We start from the raw sequence: 12,122 nt of genomic DNA on the forward strand, positions 1-12,122 counted from the left end.
TCCTATTCCACTGGTAAGAAAAGATAATTTCAAAATAGCATTTGCAAGTTAGGCTTGATTGCGGACTCACTTCCTTAACAGCCCCAAATATGTTTCATTGCCTGATCTTAGCAGAAGTCAAAATTCACCTTGACTTCAGTGAGCAGGGACCTGATTAAGCTGAAGCCTGCATCGTACCACAGCGGTTTTACCATGGTAATTCTTCATGTCCCAGTAACATGCAGCATCCATGTTATCAGCGTGTTGCCAGCAACTCGCACATCGCATTTACAGCACCGGGTGACTTGCAGTGAAGGAGAACCACTAAAAGACCCTCTTTGCTAGAGGGAGTACTGGGACTACCCCACCAGCAGCTGGAGTAGCACACACCGCGTGGCAGAAGTGCCTCGTTCCCCGGGGGAAATGGAGCTCAGCTGGTTCTTGAAATGACAGACAGCACGCTTTCAAGGTGGAGCTGACGTGCACTCAAAGCAATTGCCATCCATCCACATACCTTCTCAGCCGTGTTTGGTGCCCCTTTCAAGCAGGCCCAGTGAGGCAGACCCACATAAACGTGGGTGCCACTTTCCCGTGTGCCTGGGAAGTCGCTAGCTCCTCAGCGGTGATGTTGGCCAAGTCACCTGCACATGGTTGGTTACTCCTCCAGTGTCTGCCCGTAATTACCCACCCGTGCCCAGAAGGGCCGGCAAGCTCTCCCACAGCTCACAGGAAATAATTACAGAGCAGCTCACCTTCCTGCAGCACGAAGCTCTTCCTGACACGACCCAGAGGCACCGGCAGCATTACTCATGGTGGGTGACGTTTCCCAGCGTGATTCTTACACCCGGGCTCAGCCATCCAGTCCGCTCCCATCTGGGTCTGGTCAAGCCCAGGACAGCACGTTGATGCTGGGGAGCTGGGGAGGAAGGGGCGGACTGGACGTAGCTCTGGCTGTGGGAAGCAGCCCATCAAGAAATGCTTGTTTAACGCACGGCAGATTAGCTTGCCTCAGGAGTGAGCTGCTTCTGTAAATTAAACAGCTCCTCGTGAGTCAGGAGCCCAACCCTTTATTACAGAGTTGCGTATTTTCAGAAATTGCTGAAAAAGTAGCAGGCATTTTGCAGAAGCCGTTTCACACTGGTGTGGCCCCCAGTTCCCCTTTACTTGGCTGGTTCCTGTGCTGCTTCCAAAGCTCACCAGCTCCCTACGTGGACCAGCTGTAGGTGGTCCAGGGTGGTGCTGCCCTGAAAGAGGTGCTCTCCCACCCTGATCCACCCCTGGTAAGGGAGTGAAAGGCAAAGGCTGGTTATCTCTCATGCCACCTTTGCTGAAGAGATGCCTTGTTAGCATCTCCACCTGCAATACTCTTCATTCTCCTAACCTGGAGATGCCTTGAGTCTCCCTCATTGCTCTACAGGAGCAGGTGCAGGTTCCTGGTGGAGACCCATGTATTGGGCTTGCAAGGTTGTGGTAGCTGGGGGGCTACAGGGGTGGTTTCTGTGAGAAGATGCCAGAAGTTTCCCCCATGTCCAACAGAGCCAATGCCAGCTGGCTCCAAGATGGACCTGCTGCTGGCCAAGGCTGAGCCCATCAGAGATGGTGGTAGTGCCTCTGGGAGAACGTATTTAAGAAGAGAAAAAAAAAAGTTGCTGTGGCACAGAAACTGCAGCTGGAAAGAGGAGTGAGAACATGTGAGAGAAACAACCCTGCAGACCCCCAGGTCAGTGAAGGAGGAGGGGGAGGAGATGCTCCAGGCGCTGGAGCGAAGATTCCCCTGCAGCCAGTGGGGAAGACCCTGGTGAGGCAGGCTGTCCCCCTGCAGTCCATGGAGGTCCACGGTGGAGCAGATATCCACCTGCAGCCTGGGGAGGACCCCACGCCGGAGCAGGTGGATGCCCGAAGGAGAGTGTGACCCCTTGGGAAGCCTGCACTGGAGCAGGCTCCTGGCAGGACCTGTGGACCCATGGAGAGAGGAGCCCACGCTGGAGCAGGTTTTCTGGCAGGACTTGTGACCCCCACGAGGGACCCACGCTGGAGCAGTCTGTGCCTGAAGGACTGCGCCCTGTGGAAGGGACCCACGCTGGAGCAGTTCATGAAGAACTGCAGCGTGTGAGAAGGACTCACGTTGCAGAATTTCATGGAGGACTGTCTCCTGTGGGAGGGACCCCACGCTGGAGCAGGGGAAGAGTGCAAGGAGTGCTGCCCCTGAGGAGGAAGGAGCGGCAGAGACAACATATGATGAACTGACCCCAACCCCCGTTCCCCATCCCCCTGCGCTGCTGGGAGGGCACCTGGCACCCAGCCAGGGTCAACCCACCACAACCCAGCAGCCTCAGAAAGTCTCCTTACCTGTTTATGGTGATGCCTTAAGACACAGTACCTGCCTTCAGGGGGTCGACTTCACAGCCATGGCAGAGAGCTTGCATGTTGTCTTTGTCTGGTGAAACGTGGTGGTAGCACACATCTGAGGGGCTGCCCTCACCGCAGCCCATGGGTAGGCTGGAAGAACCCGGGGAGTGGGACCTTCATCCTTCACCTGCCTCTAGCCCTGCTCTGTGGAAAGAGGTGAAACCCCCTGCTGGTGGAGCCCATGGCCACCATCTCTCTCACAAGGCACCATGCGGGCTCTTTTTGTTTGAGTGGTTTAGCACGACAAACACCATGGCGAGTGGAGTAGCCCATAGCCCCTTGTCACCTTGGAGGCTCATGGAAGACCCTGTGGCCCTGTGAGCTGATGCCCACTCAATGACAAGCCTGGTGCATAGGCTTCGCAGGCTTTTCGGAGCTGGTGGAGTTTGACTGAGCACTGAGTTGTTTAAGACATCCTTAGCTGCCTCACCAGTCACCTACTCACAGCGATGTTGCAGAAGATGCCAGCTACACCATCATCTTTTCAGAGAGAAGCAAGACTGTGAGAGAAGGCTGAGGGAAAAGGCAGAGAGAAGGTAGAGGGAGGCAAGACCCACATTCTGGATGGTTTGGAGTGTTTAGCCAAAAAACGAAGTCAGCTTATAGGTCATCTATGTACCTCTCTCCATCCTATTGAGGTATGTCAAGCCCGGGCTCAGAAGTACTCACTAACATCTCCATTCATCACAGGGTCCCCGACTGTTGGCTTGGCACCTGTAAGGAAAAAACTTGCTCCATCCAATCTGTCACGATTGTGGTATCAATATTGAGTCACACATTTCCCCCCAAAAGGGTGGCTGGTGACAAACCTTATCTTTATGGTTCACCCACCTGGGCAGGTTGCTGGCTTCCCAACCTGTCCCCCGTTTCTCTCACTGTAGTAGGAGCAGGTGACATCAGTAATTCAGGGATTTTTATTGTCAACATTTGCTGGTTTTTATGTACCAGGCTGAGGTGGGATCTGACTCCTTTGAACCATTAAGGTCATGTGTTTCTCTATAACGCCAGCACCCAAAGGGAGTGAAAGCCTGTAAAGGGATACCAGGCAACCCATCTGCTGCCATCGTTTGCCAAGAGAGTCAGATCAGTCTTTCTCTGAATGCTTTTGAGGTCCATTCCCTAAAAATGACATCCACAGACAGTAAACTCTATGGGGACACTACTGGAAATGATCACGGATGACTGAGAATGCTGAAACTAAATTATAATACTCAGCTGCCATAATCTACAAACAGTGCTGAATGCTAGAAAGAGGCAGCAGCCGCCCTCCAGAACTGTTTTCAAGTACGTATGATCAAGAGAGTCACTTGTCACAGCCAAAGCAGGTGCACACTTCTGCTCAACCCCTAGGAAGTCATAGTAAGGGTTATCACCGTGTAGATCTTTATAGAAAGATCATAAAACGTAAGATGAAAAATGACTATTAAGTTGTCTAGTCTAGCCACCCATCCATCCCTTTTAAGTGCAAAGTGAATGATTTGCACAGGGAAGACCAAAGGTTTAAAGTGGGGAGGGTTTAACTAAAAACAGCAATAGAGGCATGAAAAAAGCACGCTGCCAGCATACAATTCTTGCTTAGCTGCTGCAGTAAAGGGAAACAAGGCTACAAATTACTTTCAGAGCTGTATATTTCCTTCTGGTTTAAAAACTACAGCCCAGATTTCAGAACATTAAAAAAAATGTCCTGCCTGCAGATAGGGTTTTATGATTTTTAAACACTGATGGAAAATACAAGTGAAGATATGCGGTCTGTGTGACAGTGCCCTTGGGGATGAGCAGCTCCACACACAGGTGTTTCAGGAAGCCTTTGTAAGCCCATGTTGCTACCCCTGGGTTAATTGATTCCACAGAGGGCACTCGCCGACACAGCATTTCATCCTACTGCAGGATTTCCCAGGAGGTTTTGGAACACGGTGAGACAAGGAAAAGCACACGCTGTTCCCGAAGCAGGGCCACTGCACGCCAGGAGCAGTGCTGCCCACTGCACTTCAGCCTGTGGTGGTGGGATGGGAAAGGGGCAGAGGAGGAGAGCAGCAGCTCAGCAAATCTCTGCTTGGTTGGTTTGTGTCCACAGTCACCTGCTTATCCTCCACAGGATGTGTGGTGGTACCCTCCGAGTTTATTCTGCGTGCGGGTCCCTCTGCTCCGTGCCCAGGGTCGCGGGCCACGCTGCTGCTCTCCAGGTCTGGGAACAAACTCCCTGAGCGAGCATGCCTGCGGGGAAAAGCTCACATCCCCTGGCATAAAGATGCATCCCAAGGGAGGCAGCACCCTACAGGCACCCCTGCCTGCAGAGCCTCCCCGCTGTCTTGCGGGGCACGTGGTGAATCCCCAAAGCCCCTGATTTCATGCACCAGGGAGGTTTAACTTCAAGTCATTTTCAAGCCGTTGCTTTTCCTGCAGAAATTTTATTTTGACACACATCCTTGCGTTCGGCATCTTTCCTTCGTAACGGCTCCTGTGGTCCGTACACCCAGGGCTCTGACAGGAAGGTTTAGCTTGACGCTCAGTTCGAGTGGTGTGCTCCAGATCTCGTCTCTTCAGAAGGGACTTGGCAAACAAAACTTCCTCTGTGAAATAAAGGATTCAGGCTCCTACCATGCGAGAGAGAACTCCTGAAAGACTCTTTCATATGGAGCCAAAGAGACTAGAGAGTGTCAGAGTTTTAAAGACAAAATGCTGCTGTCAGAAAGGTATACAGACTTCATACAGGAGGGACCCTTCACACACTGGCAGCCTTTGAATTTAGCTTTTAAATAAAAGATTTGTCTTCAGACAGAAAAAGTGATGCCTTTTATGAATAATAAGGCATAAAGCAATTTTTTTTTTTTTTTTTTTTGGATGAACTGCCATTCAGTGTAAAATAAGCTGGCTCTTGATTTATTGAGAAGCCAAACTCATATTTCACCTTGGGGAAATAACACATCATCCAGATCACCAGTTTGCAGATGCCTGAGAGACGTGGGTGTTGGTGCTGCCGAGGTTGGGATTAGCTTTTGTGTCACAGGCCAGTCTGAGGGAATATAGATTATGTCTTGGACTACAGCTCTCATCGGAGATGATGGGATGGAAGCTGACGGTGAGTATCGTTGCTGGGAATTGGGGGTTGTTAAGAAGTTTTGCTTTGTAAGTATGTATTAAACATTTGACTTTTAACCAAGGTTTTTCATTGCTGGTATGTGTAAATGTAATTAGGCAAAGTTATTTGAATGTTTTAATTTATTCTTGCGCATCATGCACCAATGTTTGAATGCGAGGGGTGTCCAACAGGAAGCCTCATGTATTTTTGTGCAAACTGAGCTGTGACCCGCTCCCCTTTGTGGTTCTCGGGGTCCCCCTTTCACACTCCTCGCTCGGCCGCCGGCAGGTCTGGCTCCCTCCAGGCGGTCAGCAGGCAGCCCCACAGCAGCAGTCCCCGGGACCAGCTCAGCTTTGTCTCCTTGGAGGCTGCGGGGGATATTTTCTTGTCTGGGGCTACTTGGGCTTTCGGATACAGCTAATAATTGTGGAAGGCGCTTCCTCTGCGAGAACGTGCCAGCAGGGTAGAGCAGCTCCCAGGCTTCCAAGGAGTCTTCTACTCTCTTAAATACACAGGGATGATGCATTTGCACTGATATTCAATCCACTGCAAGCCCTTAAAGACCAGATTTCCCCGAAATATGAAGCACTCCCCACTCCTGTAAGTCTTCTCTTAGTTTTTCTGGCAGTATTAGACCCAGGAGGTTTCGGTGTCAATGCTGCTTGTGATTAAAGTACACCATAGGGACTTTTCAGAGAGCCAGGCAAAGCCATCCGTGCTGCAAGCACTGCTGGCAGCACTGAAACCCATGCGGGTCATTCTCAAGAAAAGCAGATGCAACAGCTTGACAGGACACAATGGCTTCAGAAGTCCCCAAGGCAGGAGCTGATGGCTCAGGCACCCCTGTCCAAGCTCATTGAGTGAGCAGGCAACAGATCCCAGCACACACAGGATCTGCAAAGGTAAAACTGTCAGCTCAGATAAGTGCTTGCAGCAGTGCCCTGTGTGCGTGCAGCGCATGTGCCCTCTCTCCTTGTCCTGGTTTTGGCTGGGCTAGAGTTAATTTCCTTTCTAGTAGCTGGTATAGTGTTATGTTTTGGATTCAGGATGAGTAGAATGTTGATAACATACTGACATTTTCAGTTGTTGCTAAGTGGTGTTTAGACTAAGTCAAGGATTTTTCAGCTTCTCATGCCCAGCCAGCAAGAAGTCCTATTACACTGTTCTCATCTGAACCTACAAGTTTTATTTTTTTCTTTTTTCTCCCTGATTCTGTCCCCCATCCCACTGCGGGGGGCGGGGGGAGTGAGTGAGCAGCTGCATGGTACTTAGTTGCTGGCTGGGTTTAAACCATGACAGTCCTTCTCTGTAAAATAATTGTGGGATGCAGCATCCTTTTTGCTGTCTTCCATCGACCAAAATCCTCACGTCACCCACTCTTGCCAAGGCAGCACCTTGTTCTGATACATGGGCAGGTGAAAATTGTGGAGTACCATCTGTAAGGGTGGGAAGCAAAGACCTGAGTCTGCTTAGCACCTTGTTTGCTTAATATGGTGTGAGAGCAGGGACATAAATATTTTTGAAGGTCCATGTTCTCAAAGTGTTCCCAGAAGTACCTTAACTGCAGCTGTCAGTAAGGGACGTAAAGAGAAACTCCCATTTCTGGACATTTTTAACCATTGGCTGTTTCTTTCCCATTTAAAAAAAAAGAGGCAGAGAGACAACAGGCAGAGGGAGAAGTTCCTGATGAAGCAGCAGGTTTGAAGTCACATCTGAAATGTGTAGCCACTGGAGAAAACCCCGGGAGAGGAGAGCCAGCAGGACGGGGAGGGAGGGTGCTCTGCCAGGGAGAAACTGTGCAGGAGTTGCCGTGAGCACCTCGCCTTTCCCTGGCACTCACTGGGGGAGCTGCTGGTGCTCCTGGGGGTGCCAGCACCCCGCAGACCATCCTGATATGTATTCAAGCCAAGGCTCCTGGTCGCCTTTGCCTAAACGCCATGGCAGGCCACGCCGGGCGTCAGCGAAAAATGTACGTAGGCATTACACATCCAACACCTCGTGCAAAGCACTTGCAAAAAGAGGAGAAAAGCAAAGAGCATTGCAGGTCTCCTTAATTTACACCTTTTCTTTAAGGCTGTGGTAAACAGCAGCAAAAGCAGCGAGGGGGGGAAGGCTGCAGGGGCCACGGTTTTGCAGCAGGTTAGCAGCAGCCCGCTCGCTGCTGGGTGCCCATTTCCCTTCTCCCAAGGCGGTGGTGGTCAGGACCTGGGAATGGGAATCCCCGCGAGCTTCAAGAGGAGACCAAGCTTAAAAACTTGAGCAGAGACCTGAGCTTTGTCCATGGGGATGTCAGCCTGGGAGTGGAGAAAGGCAGCTTGCCTTCCCTCTGCGCTGGTGTGCCACGGCAGGAGAGAGGGGGATAGCGTGGGCAGCCGAGCTGAAGCAACACTGTGCGTGAAACCGCATCCAAGTCACGCTCCCGGCGGCTCCGCTGCCCGGCCATGGCACAAGCCCCCGGTCCGCGGGCGGGAGCGGCAGCGGGGGGACGCGGGTGCACGCGGACCTGGGCTGCGCTTCCCATGGCGACTGCGGAGCTGTGACGCGTCAGCGGACCCGCGACGTCATAAGGTGCCCGCTGGAAGGCTGCAACAGCACCTGCGGCTCTGCTGACACACGCGCTCGCCCCCAGACGAAACTCAAGGCAATTTTTCCCCCGCCGCAAGCGCAGGCTATCACGGCCGCACTTGCGCCCCGACGCGCTTTGCAGCGCGATGATGTCGTTGCACGATCGCCTTTTGGAAGACGTCGAGCAGGACTTGAGGCAGGTGAAGAGCGAGATGCGGAGGCAGATGAGGCTGCTGGACCTGCACCTGCGGCAGCTCTGCCAGGACCTGCCTGCGTCCTGCCTGCGCGGCCCGGCCCTGCGCCCCTGCTGCTGCTGCCCGTGCCAGCCCGACCCCCGGCCCGGGGAGGGAACGGCCCTCACCGCGAGGCTGGACGCGGAGCGAGAACCGGACAGGTGACAGATAACTCGCCCGCGTTCCACCCTTGGCATCGGCACCCTTGAAGGCAGGATGAAGGGGGGGTTGGCGTCGGTATCAGGAGCAAAGGCGGAAACAGATAGGCAGGACAGAAGAGAAATAGCCGTTTTCAGATAAATTAGTTGAAAGGGGAACGGGAAGGCACGGCTTGTGCAGCCACGCAGCCCGAGAGGAGCCGTGCAGGCAGCGCCTGCACTGGAAAGGGTGACATTAACCATCTTGCAAACTGCTTCTAAAGTACGCAACTAGGTCCAAAGCTGCTCAGCTGCGGAACAAAGTCCATCTTCAACATAAATTCAGTTTAAGCCTGGTAAATACGCAATTATCTTCATCAGTAGCCAAGATGTGCCTGTACGTGGTGGGGTGTAGCACTGAAACATCACAGACGTGTATCCATATTTTCCCACCTCGTACAGTAGGAGGAATAAGCGTCAGGATTTCTACATCTCCATTTTGACCACTGGTATGATGATTTTATTTTGTTAGTGGAGTTCAAGATTGACTCTAGAAGAGACACAACCCAAAGGCAGCCCTACAGGAAGGGAGTAGTCGAATGATAAAACCTGACTATTTGCATTAAGGCACAACCATTGGAGAGACCCCGAGGGCTAAGAAGTCCCTTGGTCATCAGCAGGGGTGGGAATCTCTTGCTGCATTTGTGGCATTGGTATTTTCTCACCAAACTCAACCTTCTGTTTGAGTTCTCTCGTGTTGCGCCTGGTGATGATGAGACCTTCACCTTGGTAATTAGAAACATGACATTTTCATTATCTGTAGAGCAGCAAGTATCATCCCACAGCCTGCCATGCGAGTTATCTACTGGGTGCAATAAAGTTAGAGGAAAAAAGGAAAAAAGCCTGACCCCTGGGTTAGTTTACACCAACTTCAACAAAACCAAAAGTTGCTGTGAGGTTACTTTAAACTTGCCCAGTAGCTGCAGCTCACGCAGGGCTGTCGAGCAACAGATTTCAGATCCCAGGTGTTACAGGACTGGTGTCCGTGTCCAGACTTTCATCAGTGCATTGGGTATCAGAGCTAGGCAGACTCAGCATCCCCTTGCAGAACCATTACACACCAAAATCCCAGTGAATTAATGGAAATTCACTCTGAATGGAAGCTGGGGGGTGGTGGGTGGTGGTGGTGTGTCTCAGGATGGGCTGTGGGATGCCAGGGCATGCTTTCCCTGAGTGCCAGGCTCCCCAGCCCTGCCACGTCTGGGACAACTTGCTGGTGTGAACCCAAGTCCATACTGAAACCACCTCACAGCAGGATTTCAGCCCATTGCGCTGGGGAATTCAGCCATCCACTTCCCACAAAAAATATTGGGAAGGACCAACTCTTCCCAGTATGTTTATTCTCCTCTAACCAGCAATATTAAAAAAAACAAAACCAAACCAAACAACCCACCAAAGGGTCAGGTAACAGAACCAGCTCACACGGAAAGCGCACCCCAGAATCACCACACCAGATTGACTCATTGCAGGCTTTAAGTAGGATTGCTGAAATGGGTGGACCTTGCTAAGGAGCCACTCGTTAGGGATTTCTCACCTTAGTGGTCATGCCGGTTCCCTCATTGTTTGCCTTATTTCCTCTTCCGTCACACCCGTTATCTTTTTAATTTGGTGCCTTGTGTCCAATTTAGCTATTATAGCTTAGGTGACCCTTCCATTGTCTGCTTTACAAATGGTTTGAATAAGACCCAGCCTTCTGGTTGAGCAGAGTCGCTGTTTGACATTATTAGAAATCATTTTAATGGCTCAGTGAGCCTCCAGTCCAGCCCTGCAGGAGCATTTGGGGTTTTTTTGCCAGATGTGTCTCCCATCCACTGATTGCTTTAAACAAAACTCCTAACTGGGAAATGTGATCTATTGTAACTATTCATTTAAAATGTAGGACAAGGCATAAGATGAACACACATGACTTTGTGGGCGTTATGTACACGTGAAAGAAGAGTGCTGGCTTCTCTGTATTTAGGTGAAAGGACTTTTCAGCTCCACAATTGCCCCATCCCAAGAGGGGACACTGAAATACTCCTGACTGCTGTGGTGTGCAGGTGGGAGCTCCTGATGGTGCAGGCACCAGCTCAAGTGCTGTGCGTCAGCATGAGGATGGATCCAATAGTCTCCTATTTACTTCTCTTGTCCTTAAGGTGGTCCACCCATTCCCCTGTGAGCTGGACTGAAAGGCTGTCCTCTTGTTCTTATTCCAGCATGCAAAGAAGACTTAACAGGATGTTGAACTCTTCCCATGATCACAAGGTTTTGTCTTTGATAGACGTGAAGGGTTTTGACCCCAAGGAAGTTACGGTAACAGTGAAAGACGGGAAGGTGAAGGTCTTAGCGGAGCACGAGGAGGAGCACACCACCGCAACAGGGACGGAGTATAACTACAGAAACATCACGAAGGAAATCAGCCTGCCTCTGGGGGTGAGCGAGGACGAGGTGACCTACTCGCTGGGACCCAATAGCGTCGTGAAGATCGAAATGGCACGCAAGAGCCACCCCTGTGTCCTGAGCCGCTGAGCCGCAGCAGGGAGCTGCACCCTGGCGCAGTCGTTCCTCTGCCGCAGCCCTCCTCCCCATCGGCTTTAGGTCTGTCCCACTAACTGGGCGCAAGCAGGTCCTCGGGCCTCCTCCGAAATAAAAGACAGCACTGCAAGCAGATGTGTGCGAGCCTCATTTTGAAGGAGTTTGGTGGGCAAAAAAGGGGGTGCCAGCAGGAAAATGCAAAGATGGTTTGGGGCACACTTGGCTGTGGTCACTCGCTGGGTACCAAAGGCACGTCTGGAGGTAGTGTGGTTCGGGGCTGGTATTGCTATTGCGTACAATCTCATGGATTTTAAAGGCTGAAAGGCACCATTTATGATCAGTCACATTTCTGTAAGGACACTTCTCTCAATCCCACCACTTCCATTTGAGCTGTAGGATATTTCTAGGAAGAAAACCTTGATGATAAACACCTCAAAGGGAGGAGCCTTTTCCCGAAAATACAAGCTGTGCCGTTTGTCCCCTTGGTTTGGTTCTTGCAGAGGCTGCCTGGCCAGGAAAAGCCATGGTGGAAGGACAGAGAGCTTATTACAAGATGTTGGGACTAGGGCAGAGTGCTTACCAGCTGAGGAGGGGATGACTAGAGCATTTCCTGCTGTAGGAATCAGTAGCTCCAAATTAATAAGAAAACCTTTCTCATGTTGGAAGAGGGGAAGAATTGTCAATATATTTTCTTCAAGGTAATATTAACAAAAAATTTGAGGTCCAAAGTGGGACCTCACATAGCCACAGCCTTCGCTGTCCCTGAGCATGGGGACCAGCAGGATCAGCGGGATGGGGGTGACACCAAGATAGCCTTGCAAAGGGGATTGCATTTGCTGCCCTGGCCTCGGCACTCAGGCACACACTGCTGCGGGAAGCAGCATTAGCTTTCACTGCAGAAAGGCACGTAAGAAGACAACATACCTGATGCCTGGATTTGCAAGCCGGCTGGGCAAGCTGTCTCTCCAGCGAGCACCACCTGGATCAGGCTTTCTGAGCCTCCGGGGCTGGGGGGAGGAATGTTGCCACCGCTTTTCATGGTGCGCTCTCCCAAGGCAGATTTTCCTGGAGGGGAGCCTAACGCTTTAGGTTGTGCTGGTGCAGAAACAAACCTCTGACATTAACTAACCTGTCAGGGGAGAGGGT

At 51.5% G+C, this 12,122-nt stretch overlaps 1 protein-coding gene across 1 annotated transcript; it reads left to right on the plus strand.

Annotated features, from left to right (window-relative positions):
- Positions 1-8,181: 8,181 nt before the first annotated feature.
- On the plus strand, positions 8,182-10,970 carry ODF1 (outer dense fiber of sperm tails 1). Its single transcript, XM_049828782.1, has 2 exons — positions 8,182-8,426; positions 10,658-10,970. The coding sequence occupies exons 1-2, from the start codon at positions 8,182-8,184 to the stop codon at positions 10,968-10,970; spliced, it is 558 nt and encodes a 185-aa protein (XP_049684739.1).
- Positions 10,971-12,122: the final 1,152 nt, after the last annotated feature.

The sequence above is a fragment of the Accipiter gentilis genome, chromosome 2 (assembly GCF_929443795.1).
Source record: "Accipiter gentilis chromosome 2, bAccGen1.1, whole genome shotgun sequence".
Taxonomy (NCBI): Eukaryota; Metazoa; Chordata; class Aves; order Accipitriformes; family Accipitridae; genus Astur; species Astur gentilis.